This window comes from Coturnix japonica, chromosome 3 (assembly GCF_001577835.2).
Source record: "Coturnix japonica isolate 7356 chromosome 3, Coturnix japonica 2.1, whole genome shotgun sequence".
In the NCBI taxonomy this organism is placed as follows: domain Eukaryota; kingdom Metazoa; phylum Chordata; class Aves; order Galliformes; family Phasianidae; genus Coturnix; species Coturnix japonica.
The window spans coordinates 52,595,210-52,615,375 of NC_029518.1; the positions used below are offsets into that span (position 1 = coordinate 52,595,210).

The 20,166-nt window shown below is 39.0% G+C and overlaps 1 protein-coding gene across 1 annotated transcript in view; it reads left to right on the forward strand.

The window, feature by feature from the left end:
- The first annotated feature begins 2,810 nt into the window (after positions 1 to 2,810).
- The window catches only part of ARHGAP18 (Rho GTPase activating protein 18), a 79,358-nt gene continuing 62,002 nt past the window's right edge, over positions 2,811 to 20,166 (forward strand). Inside the window, exon 1 of the mRNA XM_015858567.2 lies at positions 2,811 to 2,901. Coding sequence (XP_015714053.1) covers positions 2,858 to 2,901 — 44 coding nt within the window. The 5' untranslated portion in view covers positions 2,811 to 2,857. The remainder of the gene's footprint in view (positions 2,902 to 20,166) is intronic.

The window sequence follows — 20,166 nt, forward strand, 5'->3', positions numbered from 1 at the left end:
GGGCTTCGAATTACATTGTTGCTATAGGACACAAGCCTCACAAATGCAGATTGCTTCAAGCTACCAAACCCAAGTTTTGTTGCCAGAATCCAGTTCTGCTTCTTCTCTGGAGCTCTGCCTGTAGATTGTGTTAAATTATGAACACTTAATTCTCTAGGTAGACCTGGATTCCTCCATGTGTTACAACATGATATGCTCAATACATTGACTAGCTCCTATATTCTCCTGACACTTAATCACGTGATCCATTTTAGCCAGTGAACTCTTCTGATAGTGCTCAGAGTGTGTTTTGATGGGGAATATTATATAGACTGTGCTTCTTCACTCCATGGAGCTTATTCAAATCCTTTCCCAAGGATTTCCTCTGCAGGCAAAGCTTTGACTTCAAACGATGGCAGCTCTTTCTCAAATTCTTTACCCTTAATTACACTCGTTACACTAGTCTTCTGTTTCTAGCCACTACTCCTGATTTACTGATACACCAGGCTTTGCTGATTCATGTACATCAGGATGAGGTCTGCAAGCCAGAAATGTAAGAACAAAGAATTGTATGGAATCAATTAAATGCTGTAAAAAGAACATACAATGATGCAGCAGGGAGAAAGCTATATATTGGCTAATAGGATTAGGTATTAATTTCTGCTTACCAGCAGCTTATGCTGCAGTTGTTCCCTCTGAGTGACCAAATATCTTATTCTGAAAAGGTTTGCTTTCAACCCTTAGCGTGGTGAAAATAGTCAGCTCAATTTCCAATATCCAGAACTATTTAGACCTTTATGATGGGCATCAAAATGCCCGAAGATGATGATTACAGAATGACCCGGGTTGGAAGGGACCTCAAGGATCATGTAGTTCCAACCCCCCTGCCTAGCAGGGCCGCCAAACATACACCTTTACTAGATCAAATGATTACACACCCTTGTGGTCTTTTAAAATGAAATTTGTTGGCAGTAGTTTACAACTACTTCATATTTTAAAATCTTTTTACAAATGGCTTTATTGTTGGAATAACTACAAAATATAATTAGCAAGTAAAGATTAATTGGAGAATGCTGGTAAGAAATAGCAAACATTAACAACAAACATGACAATGAGGAGGGGGACTGCTAAGCACAAAAGGAAGGCAGCCAGGTTAAGCTTGCTAGAAGTGAAACTTTTTCCCTCTGGCCCACCAGTGTGGCAGAGGTGTAAATGGTGTAGGGCTGCATAAAGGTCACGGATGAGAATGAGTTAAAAAGTGAAGGGCTCATTTTTTGGGGATGTAATTGATGTGAGATGAGAAATGCAGCAAGTACAGAGATTTTTAGAGAGTAAAATAGTGACCAATGAAAATAAGTCTGAGGATCTGGCACATCAAGCTATCTATAGCAGGTGCTACAAATATTCTAAATAGCAGTATATGTATATACATAAAAACCTGTTTTAACTATCTCCCCCAACTCCTCCATCTTTACAGAATCTCCTTTTTCTGTCTGATTTGTCAACAAAAACTAAACACACTTGTCTCTCAAGTCTGATACTGTCAAGAATGTACAGATGGAAAGGATTACAAAATTCAGCAAACCAGAAACTCAAAGTTGTTACTGTCCTTGGGGATTTCCAATCAGTTCTTCCTAGTAAAACTCAAAGACAATTTACTGCACCCACCATTTCAGAAGGGTGTGGTAACCTAACACTAAAACCTTATTATTTTTTTAATATACAGGTTTTACCTTTGTGGCTTATTTCTAAGCTACCCACAGTCCTTAAATATGTATTGGTGAACTGGAAACATTTTATGTGGTCTGACTTTTCTTTATTTCTACAGTTTTAGCAGTCTGAATGTTACCAACACAATGAAGTGCTTCAGAAGAATAAGTCACTAAGATAAATCATAATTTTCCTTTTCAGTCTTCCCACTTATAAGTCAATGTGTGTATCACTGTCATCTTTAAATTACTCTCACATACTTCTTTTCCAAGATTTTTGTGTGGTTCAGTGCCCAGGAGGAATGCACAAGAAAGGAAGAATTCAGCTGAAGAGATATTCTCAATTTGAAGCACAGCAGAAAGAAAATAATTAGTATTCATGCATTTGAAAGTCTGGAGTTACCATTCTGATCTGGCCATCAGCCAGCCTGCAGAGTAATGAAGACCGCAGAACTCTCTCAATAACCCCAAACAAATGCATATAGATGTTATTTTTATGTGATTTGTACAGAGATGTATGTGGAGATAATTTATATGTGATGTCCCCATTACCTAAAGAAGGTCTGCAAGAAAACTGGAGTGGGGCCCTTGATCAGGATCAGTGTAGTCATAAGGCAAAGAGTAAAGGCTTTGAACTAAAAGGGTGTAGGTTTAGATTAGATGTTAGGGGGGAATTTTTTCACTCAGAGGGCAGTGGTGAGCCAGCACAGGCTGCCCAGAGAAACTGTGGTGCCCCATCCCTGGAGATGCTCAAGGTCAGGTTGGATGGGGCCCTGGGCAGCCTGAGCTGGTGGGGTCAGGCGCTTACACTCCATCAGCAAATCACCTTTCCACCTGCAAAGAAAAGGTCGAAGCTGCCGGTTCAAAGCATTTCCCCAGACCCTCACTCGCCCCCCTTCTCCATTAGGTGTATCTTCTCCAGCCCAGCAGCCATCGCAGCAGCTGCTGGTATCGCCTCTTCCAGCCACACCGTAGGCGGGGTCGAGCCTCGGGCGAGGCGGTGGAGAGGCGGGCCGGGGCGGGGGCCGGGGCGCGGCTGCCCCGCAGGAGGTGGCATCCCCCCCCTGTGCGGGCGGGTCTTCCCGCAGAGTAGCCCCGGGAGCGGGCAGAGCTGAAGCAGCGCTTGCAGGAGCCCTAGAACGCTGCGGCGGGGAAGGTGACCCGGGAAGATGGTGACGGTGGTGACGAAGCTGGTGCACTACCTGCACCTCAGGTAAGGGTGACCTCCGGCTCTGCCCTAGAAAGTAGGGGGAGAAATTGCGAGCAGGCGGTTGGAAGTGGGTTTCGTCTGTTCTTATTAGGATTTATCACGTCGGTGCGGCAATTTCTGTGTGAAGTGTGCAGGAAGCGAGGAAGTGCCATGTCCCGGTGATGTACCACTTCGATGGCGGCAATCAAAATTGTTCTCGTGTGCACAGATGCTTAAGCGGCTTCCAAAGACTTAATAGAAAAGATGAAGAAAGTGTAGCAGGAGGGAGTGTGGACTAAGTCAGAAATCCGGTCTGTAAAAGCAGGGTTACTTTTGTGTAGCATATTAATGTGAAGTGCACTGGCTCTGTGCATGGATTTAATTAGTTCAGTGTTTGCCCAAGTTAGGAAACTATTCCAATAAGTGAAAATAAACGTTCCAATAAGTGTGTGGAGAGGGAGGGAACAACCAATTTTACTATAACTTTTTATCAGTGTAGTTTTAGAGTTTGTTCCTGGAATATATGCAGTCTGTAGATGCTATTAACCAGTTATTAAAATGACAGCAATTTAGCATTGATTGTAGAGGCATGTAGTGTCACCAGGTTTTGAAGTTATTATCCCAACAGGACATTCAGTTGTTAAAACTATCCAGCCTGTTCTGTAAGCTCAACTGAAACCACAGCTCTAACTAAATTGGTCTGTGGAGGTTTATGCCTCTGCTCCTTCTCTGGGTAAATGTGGAAGGAACTGGAGAATGAGAAATCATTGCCTACACACCCTGTGAGTTAGTGAGTTAGGTAAGTTTCCATTTGTCAAATTTAAATAGGAGGATAAGTGTTTTACTGAGTGTCACTGGAGAGGTGAATAGCAGCAGTACCTGAAGGGATGTAAAGAAGCAAAAGGTGTTCTTGAAGTCGATGCACATCAGTGGAGAGAACTTGTATTTTCATTTGGAGCAGAACAGGAAAAGGTAATTGGTTGTGAGTCTCAGGCTTAAAATGCAGCTTAATTCTAGAAGAATAGTATGTTTTTGTCCATCCACATCACCAGATCGTGACAGATAGATCCTGGGTATTGCAGTCTGCTCTGGTCAGACACTGACCTGCTATTGAGCATTATATTGTCCTTTATTCTGCAACTCCCTTAGAGACTGAGCAGTAAGATAGCAATGAACACTGAAAACTGTGATGTAGGAAAAAGAGAGAATAAGCATGAAATTATCTGACATTTCCATGAAATTGTTATGAGCTCTGATTAAACCATTTTAGTACATTTCTAGTTAGCTATGAAATATAGTTTTCATTTACATGAGAATAGAAATAGTTAAAAATCACTTAACAGCAAGGAAACAAAAAATTAGGCTCTGCTGATGAGTTAAGAATTGATAGGCAGCTGTTGTGCTGGGAAAAATGCTTATCATCAGCACTGTCCCTTTTTCTCAGGAGTGCAGCATGCACATAAATGATAAGGTACTTGGTCAGCTGTCCTACTCTTAATCTGTGTAAATACCAGAAAGACCAGGTTCATGAATTGGATTTTAAAGTTCTTCTGCTGTTAAGTCAATAAATGTTATGATAATATGTCACAAGGAAAAGATATTTGGGTGTGAAGGACTGTACTTAAGAAATTCAGAAGAATGCAGTGTGTGACAAGATGAGAGCACGCCAATAAAATAGTATGTTGGGCAGTCCAAACAGTTGTTACAATGAGGTTACTGTAGGACTTGCACAGCTGGCAGAAATGTGGGAATCGAATGAATATTTCTTCCCTTTTAATTTGACATAATTTCCAAAAGCAGGATTGCAAAGATAAAGGAAGAATATTACACCCTTGGTTACTATGCAGCTGTTCTGGAAAATGCCCTTTCTGGAAATCAGAAGCAAATAGATTGAAATAGAATGCTCATACTTGTGAAGAGAAGTCAGGTAGCAGTTCTTGGTGTCTTACAAACATTGACTCATTATCTGTTTTAGAGGATGACTCTGTACCCATATAAGTCAACAGCAAAGTTCCCATTCAGCTTGTCCATAAACTTCTGATTGGTTTCAGTGAAATAAGTGCAGGCTTGCTGAATGGGAATGAATCAGCTGAAGACATCATTCTAAAATATACTGTTTATGAGCAAATGTAGTTATCTCTACATGGAAAAAGATAGCACAATGTGGGAAAGCATAATGTTGTACAAAAATGAGCTGAGCAGTGATTCCTGAGGACAACAGACAAAGGGGACAGTGGCAGATAGAACAGCTCTGGAGCACAGCACCAAGCACCACAAACTGAAGACAAAGACATGAACCCATGAATGTAAGACATTCATCAGGGAGAAGTTGGCATTCAGTGCCGCCAAGGATATTCCACAGTAAACTGTATTGCAGAAATTTGAATTGAAGTGTGTTTATGTTAGGCACAGTTTCCATTTTAGAAAATGGAAATAATTAAGCTACACGGGTGGGAAAGAGCTGCACCAGGCCTGATGTGCTGTTTTGGAAATGCCACACAAAATACAGCAAGATTGTTACTTGAAACAGCAACAAATAAAACATTATTATATATGGTTGTGAGACCCCTGTGATATGTGCAGTTTTTGTATTTCAAAATAGTTGGCCAGTGAATAAAATAGTTCTGTCTGTCTCATCTTCCTCTGATTGCAACAGCTTTATGCTCACCAGGAGGTCTCACTGGGTTTTAATAGCAGTATGGACTTAATCTGCTTCTTTAAAATCCATGATCTGGGTCTGTGTGGCTCGAGATGTGGTCAATGAACTGGATCTTGCCTGGGGACATTTCTGGTGGGCCTGGAAAATACTTCAGAAGGGACACTGGGACAGTGTGCTGATGGGGTGTTCCTGCTGCTCCAGCACCTTGTTTGGCTGTAAGGGACTAGCTGAGAAGGAGCATAGAGGAGGGGGTGATCTTCCTCCTGCTTAGAGATTGAAGTTGTAGTTGTTACAACTGGACTGCTTTGTTCATTGTCCATGCCAACCGTACTTAGACAAAGTGTTTCCCTGTGGAATGACTTATTCAGAAATGTACTGATTCTATTAGGCCATGATGGATATCCTAACACTTCCCTCCTAAATAGTAAGATTAATGGATTTCTATCTTTAAACATGCAGTTATCAATGGGAAGTTCCTATGCATTTCTTCTCATCTCAGGTTTCTATGTGTACTCACAAACAGCAGCAACAGTAACAGATTAAATACAACCATATGGATCATTTTTTCCAATCCTTCTATTCATCCTTTTTTAATTTCCTCCTGTAAAACAGTCTGGACTTTCTCTAAATTAGTATTCCTAATTTCATGCTATCAGCAAACTTCAAATTCTTCTTTTTGTGCTAAAGTTATTAATGAATATATTAAATAGAAACATGGCTAGTGAGAAGGAACCTTGAGAAGCTGTAATAGGAAGACTTCTCTTCCTCAACCTGTCAACTCATTTTTCCATTCAATGCTATCTTTTTTTCCAGCTAATTATTTCCCCAGTTTATAAACTTACATTGCTCTCTTGTTAGTGTAACTGTGAATGTAATTATGTTCCTTTTGTGGTACAATATCAAATGTACTAGTGAAGTACATAAAGGTTAAATTAGTTGCGTATCCCTTTTAAATCAATTAAGTTATTTTGATACCAAAACCTGTACTAATTTGGTAAAGATGTATTTGTTGTACTTTACTTCATTTTTCTATTTACTTCTGCATCTCAAAATATCCATTCATTCAGAGTATTTTGAAAGACTTGGGCACTGTCAAGCACAGAGTAACACATATAAAATTGAATTCCCCATTTTATACTTTCAAGTAGTTAATTCTACTCGTTTTGACTAAAGATGGTTACATCTTTATCAGCTCTTGTCATATATTTGACTCAAAATAAATAAAATAAATGTATTTTGAAATAGTTTAAACTACTTTCTAACCAATACGCGACAATTGGCAGAAAATTCTGAAACTGAGTTTGGAGTGCCCATCCAGCTATTTTCATTCTATTAAACTTGTACAATACAGTGGTGAGTACTTGTAGGACAGCTTTGACTAAAGGCACGTTTTGTTTGCATTTAGTTTTTGCCCTTCCAGCTGTGTGCAGTGCCTCTCAGAAACTATATAAAAGTGGGATGATTCCCAGAGCTCAGGAAACCCCATTTCAGCTTTTCAGCAGGCATGCCAGCTGCTGTAGGAAGGCAAAGAGATGCTGTTGCTCTCTGCCCTGCAGCAGGACCCTACCAGCAAGGGCAAATGGGCTCTTCTCAGACTGCTAGGAAATAGAGCAGTAATAACTTCTCTATTGCTCTATGCTCAGGAGTGTTTACTGGCAGGCTGGACATTGCTGTAATTCCTGCATCAAAACCAAAATGCTATTCATTGTTGAAATGCGTGTGCATGTACATACACAAGATACTGAGAACCAAACCTGCTTGCCCTTGCTTACATGTACGTTTTTCTTCTTTTCTTTTCTATACCTCAGGCAGAAATTAGAGAAGAGTCCCTCCTCCTTTTCACAGGTGCAAAGCAATCCCTATAACCAGTTCTATAGCACAAGTTAATTCTTTGATTTTTGTTCAGAAAACAAATTTCTGAATATGACTTATGCGTGACTGAATATCCGAATCTACAAGTAAACATTAAAGTAGTTAGAGATGTATCCTTGACATTATTTGTCTGTAGGTGTTTGGCACTGTAATTGTATAGAACATTTCTGGGAAGGAGTGACATGCAGCCATTATAAAGAGTGTAATATTTCATTACTTCAGTAACTCTTCTTTGGTGTGGACAAAAAAGGGAACAAAGTTGTATGTATAAGCAGTGTTCAGTGGGAAGAAGGTGAGACACCTAATTGTGAATTCTAAACCAAATTAGCACAGTAAGAGTAGCAGTATGCCTCTTGTGTTCTCTTTGGCTTTCTGTTATGTAAAACACATTTAACAGTTGTTAAGGAGTAATGAAAATTCAACAGTTGTTAGTATGTCTGATTGTTGTGACTAAGAAATACGCCTTCTAAAGAGCAAGGAATGTGCATTATTTGGTACTTCACATTCCTTATGGTTTCCTCTGTGAGGAAAAGTGAAACCATTGACTTCTGCGTTAGGACATCCATTGTGTTCCTGGTTGTTCAGATGTGCAAGTACATGTGCAGAAAGACATTTAAAGTTGTGGTAACATCCTCATAACTAGGAGATCATGTTTTTGGGAGCCACTTACAGTTTGTCTTAGATGAATGAGTCTCTGCCATGGAAGCAAGCTGTGGGATTTCTCCCCATGTCTTACTGGCATGGAATTACAGTGAAGCATGTGTACTGGAGAAGAGCTGGTATTCCATGCATTTATTCTTAAGGAATTTTCAATTTTATATAAACAGTTTTGGTTTTCTCTGCTTTTCATAGCAGGGAAGTATATGGTACCATATTAGGTGGTCAATGCTTGCAACAGTTTAATCTCTTAGAGAATTATTACATTTTGCTATTACAACAGTAAATGCAATTAGATCTAGGCATAATGACAACAGATTCCATAGCCAGAGAAAAGCACATGATCTCTATGAATTAGAGACCCGTTATTGATTTGTAATTATACATATGAGAGAAAAGGGTTTAGATCTCCAGTAATCTTTAAAGACTGCCATCTGCCTCTAGGCAAATGTCAGAAGTAAACTTAATTTGGATAAAAACCTGCTGTGGGTAGTTAATTCAGTTAAGAGATCAATTTCTAATAAAATTTAAGGATTGGGTTATGTGATAATCTTTTGAATTATCTGCAGCAGAAAATCTGCCCTTAGCTTTTGTTCTCCAGAGAAGGAGTGTACTGTCTGCTGTGTGACATGCCCCACATTGTCAATAACAACTGGAAGAAACAAAATAGAAAGAAAACAGAGGTGACCATTGCCATAACTAACTAATGAATGGCACTCATCAAAATGTAGAGAATATAAGTTATTATTTACATTTAAGATATTAGAACATATCTGTGTTGAAAGTGATATGGGGTAAGAAGTTATTTGGAAGCAATCATTGGAAAAGCATTGGAAAGCATGTATAAGCACTTGCTGCGCATGGGATCTGGGAAGACTTTCTGTGTTATGGGATGAAATGAGGACAGAGCAGATGTGCTTGTGTAAATGTCAGTTGGAAGTGTCTTTCAGAACTTCAAGAGCGTTTTGCAGGCAGTGAACTCCCTTGTATACGCTAAATCCCTTCTGCAGTCTGTGATGCTGGCAGTTTACATTGTATTCTTTCACCTGGCAAGGTACGAGGTCAATTTCAATTTACTAAAGGGGAGATAAATCCTGTTGTCCTGTATAGAGTAGACTTCAGAGCTGTATAGGGTATTATATTTTCTTTCAAGGTGCCTTTAGAGACAATGCAGAGACACCATTTTAATGTTTTTGGCTTCATGTTGCTATCCATCTAAGGGTTTACCTCAGGTTCTGAAGGTAGAAGATCCTGTGGTGCAACTGGACAGGAGTTGCTGACATCTCTGCAGTTCCTGCCAGCTGCTGATTTCCTGCCACTGGGCTGTGTTTGCCTCAGGTACATCCTGAGCTTTGCATTGCTGGGGCACTTAGCTGAAGGCTGAAGATAAACTGATCTGTGTCAGTGTGGTGAGGACACTGAATCTCAGGATAGATTGTCAGTGATTTTACTGGTTCCTGCTTTAACGCTCATATATTAAATACATCTGGTACTGGCAATTAAAAAAAAAATAAAAATTGTCAACTGACCAATTATTTATTGAAAACAGAAGATGGGATGTTTGTAATGTTAAAATGTAACATATAAATGAACACTCAGTAGATAGTATTTTTATAAAAATCTCTTTTTGTGTCAGTGGTGTGCAGAAGAGTGATTGGTGGTAGTTGTGAGATGAGAAAATACTGCCTGAAGATCATCATGTCCCTCTTTATGGATGCTTTCTGAGTTTAGCTTGGGAACAAAATAAAGTGCAGGCATGGACAGAGGAGAGAAAATAAAAGCCATGTTTCGGGTCAGGCAGGTAATCTTATATCTCTCCAGAAAAGGAAAGAAACTAAAAATTGAGGAGCCTCCAAAATACTTAATTATAGTTTCAGGTGAACTCCTTAAAAGTTAGAGTAGTGATGGGCATATTGACAGGGAGCAATGAAGGTGACCAGTTAGCGTTCACTGTTACCCAGTGCTGTGTATTTGTGCTGCAGGTCATGCTGAGGATATTACTCCCACTAAGACACTGGAAAGCATTATGTCAATGTCAGTCTGAGAACTATTTTGTTCTGATTTGCACAATTGATTTGAGGAAACATATAATTGACAGCAGAAATGTTCAAAGATAGTTCTGAATGTACAGTAGCAGGACTTCCAGCTTGTGCTGAGAGAAATGGGAACATGACAAAGTACTCACCAGATTCACTTACAACCTGCCCAGTAACTGCTCTGAGAAGTGAAAAAAAAACAAGGTATTCCTAATACCAGGACTGAAAAGACTGAATTATCTTACTCTGTTGTCTGCTCTTTCTAGCATGTATACGCTGTGAAAAACAGAATTCTTTGTGTTTGAACACAGTGATCTCCATGGCTGGAACATGCTATGGATCAAATGTGCAGAGGCTAGGCTTCTTATTAATTACTGGTATTGTAGTCTATATATACACGAGGTTGTAATTTAGAGGATCTTTGGACACACTCTGGTAATAGTCATGCTAAGATTGTTAACCTAGCAAATCACTGGGTTCTGCTTGCTCTTTCATACTAGCTGCCTTCAGAGATGAGACTTTATGTGCAAATATAAATGGATGGGGCAAAATTCAAATATTAGAAGCTCTAATACATAGAATTAAATATTACAGGCATTTTTATGACATTGAAGGATGTATAAATACTTGTCAAATTTTCAGAGATAAAATGGAAGGAAACAAAATATACAATACTCTGCTTATAATAAAGTCCTCATGTGTAAAGTGTATTTAATATCATCTTTAAACAGGTCAGTTCTTGTGAGTATTCTCAAGAGAGTTTCCTTTATTTGTACTATCTGCTGTAGTTTAGTCTGAAGGATATACAGTTCATTTGAAGTAGAGCTGGAACCCAAGAATGTACTTGTCTCTAACATAACTCCAGAGCCAAACAGTCAGTAGGACAGTTGATGTGCATCAGTACAAGCAACTCTGGGGATGTGTCTGAATGCAATTGTCAGAGAGATGTGAAGTCTGATATGTACTGACTTTGCATAGTGATAATGGAGTTTATTTATTTATTTTTTCTAGAAAGTCTTCAATAGAGAGGAATTCTCAGTATTACTGTGTTTTGCTCTTGCAAAAGTCATTTGGCAGTTGTAAGTGTTTAACTCAAAACATCACTCTGAAGTTCAGAGTGATGCAAAGGGCATCCTTTTTTGGTGTTGTTCCATTGACATTTTTTATATTTACGTTCCCAATCAGGGCTTAAATACAACAGTTTCACTTGACTAAAATGCTGCATTGAAATTTAAATACAGGTTTACTTTGCTAATACATAATTCACTGAATAAAGGTAGCACTGAACGTCTCCCCTGAGGTAAAAACTTGGCTTGCAATTGAGAAACGGGACTGTGTTCTGCAGATAAGTGCACCATCAATGTTATTCTGTGTTTAAAATGTTTCAGCTACAGCTGTTGGAATTGAAGAATTGCTTCATCTCTGGAGCAGGCCAAACTGCAGTTGTTGGGATCCAGACTGTGAGCTGAATCCCTGGAGTTTTTTTGTGACCAAAGCAGATTAAATGTGATCTAGATTTCCTTGAATGGGGGTGCTTTAAAATCTGATGAGAAAATTGTATCTGTGATAGGTTTATGGTAATTCACTTTTTAAAGTGTTCCTTAAAACAAACAAAAAACAACAACAGCAAAATCAAATATTAGACTGATTTAATTTTTAAGATAATGCAGTATCATTACGGTGTGTTTTTTTTTTTTTTACTACAGTGGTATATACTGCACCATAACCTGTACTTTTTGTTGCTCGTACACATTTACACTACTTTCATTGCTGCAAGGAACCAGAATCATTTTTATTTATAGTCTATGTGAACACAAAAGTAGCTGTTCTGGATTGGCCTAAAAGTCCATCAGCGTGGTGTCCTGTTAGTGCTTATTTCCTTTACGGAGCTGTAAAGCAATGCAGGCACACAGTGCTTTTGCCAGCTTGCAGCCATATGCTGCCAGGAAGATCCTGAGCCAGATTTCTTCCCACAGGTTTGGTAATAGTTCGTGGATTTATTTTCCTCTAACTTCTCTGGTCTCACCTCAGACCTCTGCAAGCTTTTAGTCTACACAGCATCCTGTGACAAGCATAATGACACTTCATGGGAAATGCCACCACCTTCTGTCTGTTTGGGATCTGTTTTTTTATCTTGGTTATAATCAATTCCCCTTAGTTTTTGCACTCTAAGGCACAGTGAACAGCCCACTGGGATAACTTTTTTTTTTTCACTCCAAGTTTGCATCTTACTTGCTTAAGGCCGAGGCTTCATCTGCGGCCTGCCTTCCCTGCCTTTTAATATTCTCTTTATTTTTAATTTGCTGCTGTAATTACAGAAGCCAGTAGAAAAATTGCTAGGATTACCTGTATGAGCCCTGAGTGAGAAATGATATTCAATGTAATTTAAATATTAATATTGCTTATCATAAACACAGCTTCCATTATGATTTGTTTGGTTGCTGGGAACAATCATCCATCCTCTTAGCAGCAGCTGTGGTCTGAATGTGTGATTTAGACTAGTACTTATTTTATTATTAGTGTGCACTGTTTACTTGTAAGAGAATGTTATGCCAGAAGAGTTTGGCATGTACTTTTGTGGCTCAAAAGACTTTCTGATATGCACAAAGTACAGTACAAAAAATTGCCATTGTTAGATTTGTAGCTACATTCCTGGTGTTTTTTTGTGTATTATCCGTGTTGCTATTGAAGAATGGTACATAAACATTTATTTCAACATTATTGCACTTTTCATGCTCAACTGTGAGTAGCTCAAAGTGCAAAGCTTGTACTAAGGCCTTGTATTTTGACATTAGTGTCCTTGCAAGGCAGTTGTTATGAAGTTTCATTTTAAAGCATCAGCTTAGCTTTTCATTAAGGTAATTTTCTACAGTCAAAAGAATGAGAAATTATGCTGGGTAAAATAGTTGCAACATTCTGAACTGAACAGTTCAGTGTAGGGAACTCCAGTGACTCCAGCACAGTTTGAAGCCCCAGGAGGCTGGCATTCCCAGTTCAGGATGTCATCATCCTTAAGTTACTCCTGTTTCAAAGCTTGTTAGCAGCTAAGAAATTATGTCATTCGGTAAACCAGAGTTCTATTTTCACCCCTGTAACGAGTATTTTAGGCAGCACTTAGCGCTTTTAAGATTGTTATGGCTACATTCTGTAATAGATTACAGCACACATTATACATTGTGCAGATTCTTTGTGAAAGCATCTTCCTGGGATTACTGTAATGAAATGCACTTTGCATAGATAATATTGCAGAACCCGATGTTTCCACAAATAGATTGCTTTCAAACTGGGGCTCTGAAAAGGAAATGATCTTCAGCTTGAAATCTGTTCACAAGCAACAATAATCTTGTGTAGCAATTTTGTATTTTTAGTGATGCCCCAAAGCAATTGGAGAGAAGAAAATAGCAGGAGAAGAAAAAGCCAAAAGAATGGTTTTGGCAGATGTGCAGCTTTTTCCCCTTAACTTTTTATTCATGGCAACACATATTTGAGGATCAGGTCAGGAGCCCCAGAAGTAGTGTATGGACATGTGGCCTTCAGGCTGAGTGTCTGAAGAGTAATTTTTGTAAATTCTGTGAGTTCTGTGAATTCTGGGCTTTTGTGCACTTGAAAACCAGCATATATCAGTGAGAAATGTGAAGTTTTATTTACGGTAGCTGTATTAGTTAAAGCCATGCTGCAGATACCGTAGAACATCACTTTGGATTGGCAGCTAAATGCCTGTAGAGGCATTAAATTAGATATAAATATTTTAATAGTGAAAAAAAATCATCTACACTGGGGTCTGCTTTTTTTTTTTCTTCACCAGTTTTGGAAGAGTAAAATTGGTGAAGTATAGAAGGACCCAGTGAGAAAGCATCTTTCAGCAATACCTTTGGGAAGTGCTCTGAAACTGTGGGTACTGCTGTGATGAGCCTGAGTGGGAAATTTCTGAGCACAAAGGTGAGAGGGAGCCAACCCTTGGTATTCCTGTCATTTCAGTGCAGGCTTCAGGGGGAGAATTGCAAGCAAATCCTTACAGTTTCAAATGGAGATCTAGCAAAAAAAATGTAAGGCAAAAGCAGAATTGGAATTTGTTTGATTGTTGTAAAGTTATCCTCAATGAACAGAAAAACAATGAAAAACCAGTTTAAACATGACAGATGTTTTATAAACTCAAAGAAAGAAAGCAGTTCATCCTACAAATTTGAATTCTCTCCCCAGAAGAGAATTTATAAACCTGCAGAGATGGAAGAGCCATCCAGCTCCAGAGCGGCCAGTGCTGCTCTTGAGAGGATGAAAGAAGGGCACTGAGGTCCTTCTGGGAGCCAGATTAAAGTCTTCCTGAACAAATGTTGCAGCAGATAATGCCGGGGGGAGGATGAGACTCTCCTACAGCAGATGATTATATGCCTGCGTTTACAGTCATCTGTTGAGAGAAAACATTGAGATGGTATGTGAGCCTTGTTTGTTTGTCTGTCACGTATGTGCTGTTTTTGCCATGTTTCTGATTCATTCTTCACCCTTGTAGCTTGTTCTCTTAAATCTAGATGACACTCGACAGCCCAGAGAGAAGCAAAACACAAATGACATGGGTAACGATGAGCGTTACCTGATTACTCCAGTCTGCTGAGCTGACATGAATGTGATTTCGTAGTACTTGTTAATGCCACTATTATTACAGTTCTGAACAACTTGCAGACTGTTGTGGAGCAGATACATCCATGGTGTGGGAACTTTGCACGGTAGCCAGCAGGTGGCAACTGGAGAGATGGTCCTGCAGGTGACTGCCCCCATGTGTGGTTTTCTAAAACGTTCCCTAAATGAAACAGCTAAATTCCCTCAAGACTGGCAGAGCTGACGGCATGAGAAGTATCTTTGCAAGTAATGCATTCTGCCAAATGTCATTGTTACATGCATGCTCACGCATGGGACAAATCTCTTTTTATTGAGGATATATTAATCCATCAGTCCCCTTAAATTATTGAAAATGCTTACTTTCTAAAACACAATATTAAAGATTGTAAAATATATACATATATATATATATTTGAAACAGATAAAAGCAAGGAAGTTTTTTGCAGCCATCTTAATCTTAACAGGGACTGATAATCTGCCAAGCATCCAGCAGTGGTGTGGGTGCCTGGGGGCTGCTGGCACTGAGCCCCATGCTCTGGTGACAGCTGTCCCCCAGGTGTGCGGTCCCTTGCGCTGGCGATGTGGTGTAACCTCTGACAGGCAGCACGCACTCCTGGCATGCTGTGCAATGCTGGTTTGGTTTTGTTTGTGGTTGGATGCTTTTTTTTTGGCTGACATATGGTGAACACTACTGTATCTTATGAGAGCTATTAAATAGCAAGATACTGTATTGATTTATATCAAAGTAAATTTTACTGCTATTACCCAAATACCACTTTCTGTGAATGTTTTCCAAGCGAACTGTAAATATTATGGTTTTCCTGCAGGAACTATGTGCATTATATCCCTCCATAGACAAACTTTCAAGATTAGTCTTCTGTAACACCAGCAATTGCTTCTAAAATACACAGCACTGGTAGCATATTCTTGCCTTGAGTTTCCACAGATCCATCTGAGCTTCATGGTAGAACTCTGTCACAATCTCTACAGACAGATATGTGCACATTAGCCACAAGAAATTATTTCCTAAATTTAATTATCAGTGCACATCACAGATGTACTCTGTGAAGACTGAGGCCATAGAGGCTACAGATGTGATGCTTTCTTTAAAATGACTTGTAGCATGTATGTGGCTATACATCAGACTAAAAATGCTTATGGACTGGAAGGTTATTGCTTGGTACATATAGCAGTAGATACGTATAGGTATAGCTATGACATTACTTTGAGCTTTTATGTTTCTTGCTTTATGACTGATATTTCTTTCAGATTTAGCATGGGCTGCTTTCAACCACAAAGAATCAAATCAGCCCTCAGATATTTATTTCTTGTTACAGTTTCTTGCATACGTGTTCACGTGTTTACACCAATTTTCTTTGTATTTGTTCTGCACAAGAGTTATGTTTTGAATAGTTATGGAGGACAAACAAAAAGCATCAGGAAAACATCCAAAACAAATTATCACTTTTATTCTTACAGTTTATGTTTGCAAATTTCTTTGTTCAAAATTTGACAAGTCCTTGTTACAACAAAGCTATTGGAAAAGGAAAGTAATTTCTAAATGCAGATGTCCTATCCTTTAATTCAAAATCAAAAGTGCTACACATTGCTGTTAAAGATGGTTTACGCAAAAGCTGTCATAAAAATAACAGAAACAAGCCTGGGAAGCTGATAAGAAAGCTGCAGCAAGCAAGAATATGGGGAATACTCTTACTCCCTTCTGGTTCTATCTCTGACTCTTACAGATATAGTTTTAAGAGATGTCCCATTAATCTCCTGTTTCTCAAACTCTAGTTAGGACTTCATATATAGCTGAAGGGTGGTGCCCTTCTTTTTAATTGTAACTAAATTTCTGGAAAATGCAGTTCTGAGTTGGTGTAAACCATTTTTAAAATTTATGTTGTGTTCAGAAGACTGTTTTGAATTCAGAGTAGTGAAAATACACTGCTTGCATTATTCCATACACAGTGAGGCTGAATTTGATTTCACTGTGTTAAACAAGGAGGAGGGAAAGGTGTTAAAAATTATGATTATTTGTCTTGGGTGCAAAAGGAATGATGCAAAATGACTATTATTGTTCTCCAAATCAATAAGGAAGAACTAAAAATACTTTCCTCTGGGTTAACTTGACATTTTATTGGGCAGCCTCTAGTTAAAAAGCCTTTGCAGAGTAAGGTTTTCTTTTAAGCAGCTGATGACTCAGGCAATTATTTCCTTAGTTGTTCTGAAGGGTTTGTTGTCAGCTAGCAGCCACGTTTCTGGGTAACTCTGGCTTATTTTGTCATCATTTTCATGAGCTTTTCTGACTAAACAGAAAAAAAGCAAAAACTTCTCTGGCACTGCTGTTATATATTTTGCTTCACCAGATGTTTCTGCACTGCAGATTCAGCTGTGATGAATTCTGCAGACAGCAGCAAAATTAGAAAGATAGTGAGAGGAAGAGCACGGAGTCAAAAAGTAGGCTGATGTAAAGGACATGCGCAGGAGAGAGCTTGGCTTCAGCTTCTTAGCCAGATGTTGAGTGAAGAAACTGTCCTGACCCACACTGTGACATAGCCTGAAGTGGTTCAGGGAAGTAACTGACACAGACTGTGATGCTCAATGAGGCACAGCCTGATTGTTAACACAGCAAGTCACGCTGTTGTTTACAGGTTTTGGTTTCAGGATGTGGCTTTCACTTGCTGCCACCATCTCAGTTTCACTTGGTGAAGCTTGTGCACTGGTCGGTTTGTCTGTTCAATTACACTGAAGTGCTGGATATAGCAGTCTAAACTTGACTGCAAAAACAAGAGAGGTGGAGTTTTGGATTATGAGAAGTTTCTCTACTCCTCTGTCCCCAGTGGATTTAGTGTCACTTACACTGTCCAAGAGAATAAAACCAGGATTTCTGCCATTTGTACAACAGCAAACTCAGGACAGAAAGTCAGCAGGTATCCCTAACAAGAGCTCTCCGAATGACCTTCCTATGCACGCTTTGATGTGCAAACTGGTCAGCAAATCTGTTCAAACTGCATCATGTGCAGCTGTGTTGAAAGCAGTGATAGGAGAAATGTAAGCTCCAGTGCCACAGCCACGAGAAGAGCAAATGTTCTCCACAGCAATGTGTTTGTGATAGTGTACAGTTGTTCTATAGAGTTCAAGACCCTTATGCTCAGGGAACATTTATTCAAATTGGAACAGATGTTTAAAAAAAAATGATAAGGAAGATGATGGAAGATCTCTGTCAGAATAGCAAGCATGTAGTGTGTTTAACTCAGAAAAATTTTTTGAAGTATTATAGAGCTGCTTCATATAAATGTAAGAAAGGATTGATCAGGAACATTGGATACCGTGCTCCAGTCCAGAGTTCTATGTTTATTTCATTTTCATACGCTAGGACAGTGTCTACCTGTGTCACATCTAAGACACTGTGAGAGAATTAAGAAAGACTAAGATAACTTTATTTTAAAAATACACTCTTCTCACAATTAGAGGTACATGTGAGGTAATAGTGTGAAAAACTAGAATCAAAACTAGTTCAAAAGAAAGGAGGCACTCAGAGTCACCAGTGAAAATACCTCTACCACCTCCCCAGTTAATGCTAACTTTCCCAAAGTGGTGTGAAACTTTGGGCATAGTATTAGGTTTTTCCCAACAGACCTACTCCTCCTGTGGAGACAGGGTAAAGTGTACAAGGTTTATCATTTGTTGTCTGTGCTCTTGGATACAGAAAACAATGCTATTATGCCTTTTTTAATCCCTATTAAATCAGATGCCAAAAGAAAATCATCATAGTAAAGCAACAAGAAGTAATATATTGTACTTTCAGTACTTTTAAATGTAATTCACAGTATGGTGAATAATCTTCACAAAGAGCTCGATATTGTTAACCTCAACATGTGGACAGAGAAAGGGATGCAAGCATGGATGAGAACTGTGCAAGGTCACATAGTAAATAAACATGAATAAATTACTACTACTAAAACTGATATACCTCTGGGTAAAATGGAACAGCTGTCTGACCACGAGCAAAAACATTAAAGCAGGCAAGACGAGAACCTTGTACAGTCAAAACTCCCTGTGATTTCTGCAAGGTAAACAGATGGGCAGTGGTGGGTGTGACCTGAATTTCTTCAGGGGGTTTCATTCGAGAAAAATCAAACTGAAGAAACTGGAATAAACAAACTCATGTGCTTATAAAGCTTTGGATAATCTCAGAAACAGTCTCAGTAATTACTATTTCACCTTCTGCACTCCTCAAATAAAGAATTACTAAAGCAGCCACCAGAGTGCACCAGATACATTTTAGAGTAACTTGCAGGAAAAGAACGGAAGGTGAGAAGTGCTCCCTTTTCTTTCTTTTTTTTTTTTTTTTTTCCCCTTCTTTTTTTTTCTTCTTTTTGCTAAGGCTTGGAACAAGTCATCTGCTCAGATCTGTGTGTGAAGGGCAGTGAGGGGGAAGGCCAGCACTACTTGTAGTGAGCCTGGAGGGGTTATTTCTCCTACCTATGATTGTGTCTTTTTAGTTGCTTCTGTGACAATTCTGCGTTGCTTACAGAATAAGTCCTTCACTTATCGAGCAGTGTTCTGGTAGTAGTGGACATATTTGTCCATTAAAAATCCTATTAAAATTTGAATACAGGATCCATACGTAATAGCTTGAAGGATCAGGCTGTAAGAAAAGTCCCCTACGTGCTGGCTAGCAAGAATATTACCAGCTTTCTGTATGTGAGTTTGCTTTCATCATACAAGTGCGTGACTTCATCCCTATCTTTTCTATTCAGGGGTAGCTAAGCTGGTCTAAACCACTTCCTACATACTGGTACTGTACATTCCAAAGTACTGAACGTTCCATGTTTTATATGCCATATGCACATTTTAACTGAACATCGCAATTTATGTCTTTTCACAGGTAACATAAAAACATTAAAAGTAGAGCTTATCTGACAGATGTGGACATCTGTGTGATGTGTGTGACACCTACATCATCTAGTTTATCTTCCTTGTCCATGGAAAGAAGCAGATAGTTCTAGAGCATGATTCATCTTTATGTTCTAAAGAGGATGGATAATATAAGCCAGATGATTTTACTAGCTAAAAGTGAACATTTGACAGCCTTTGAGCAGAGCCTAAAAACACTTGCATGGATGTAGTCATCAAGGGTTAAGCAGCAAAATCATACCCTGCACATGTAATATTCTTTCCTATACTATATATTCTTTCCCATAGTGCTGCTAACATCAGTTATTAATGGCTGCAGAACACTACTCAGATGTGTGTGTCTTCATGTAGTGGAGTACAACACCAAGTATGAAGCTTAGCAAGTGTTCAATGTCATCTTACAATGTACAAAAAACTTTCTGTTCTTTCTGTTTCTTGCCATCTCTGGCTGCTAGCTGGAGCCCTGGAAAAATAATCTGGACAATGGAAATGCAGTGAGCTGGCTGAGGGATTTTCTGTTTGGTTTAAAAT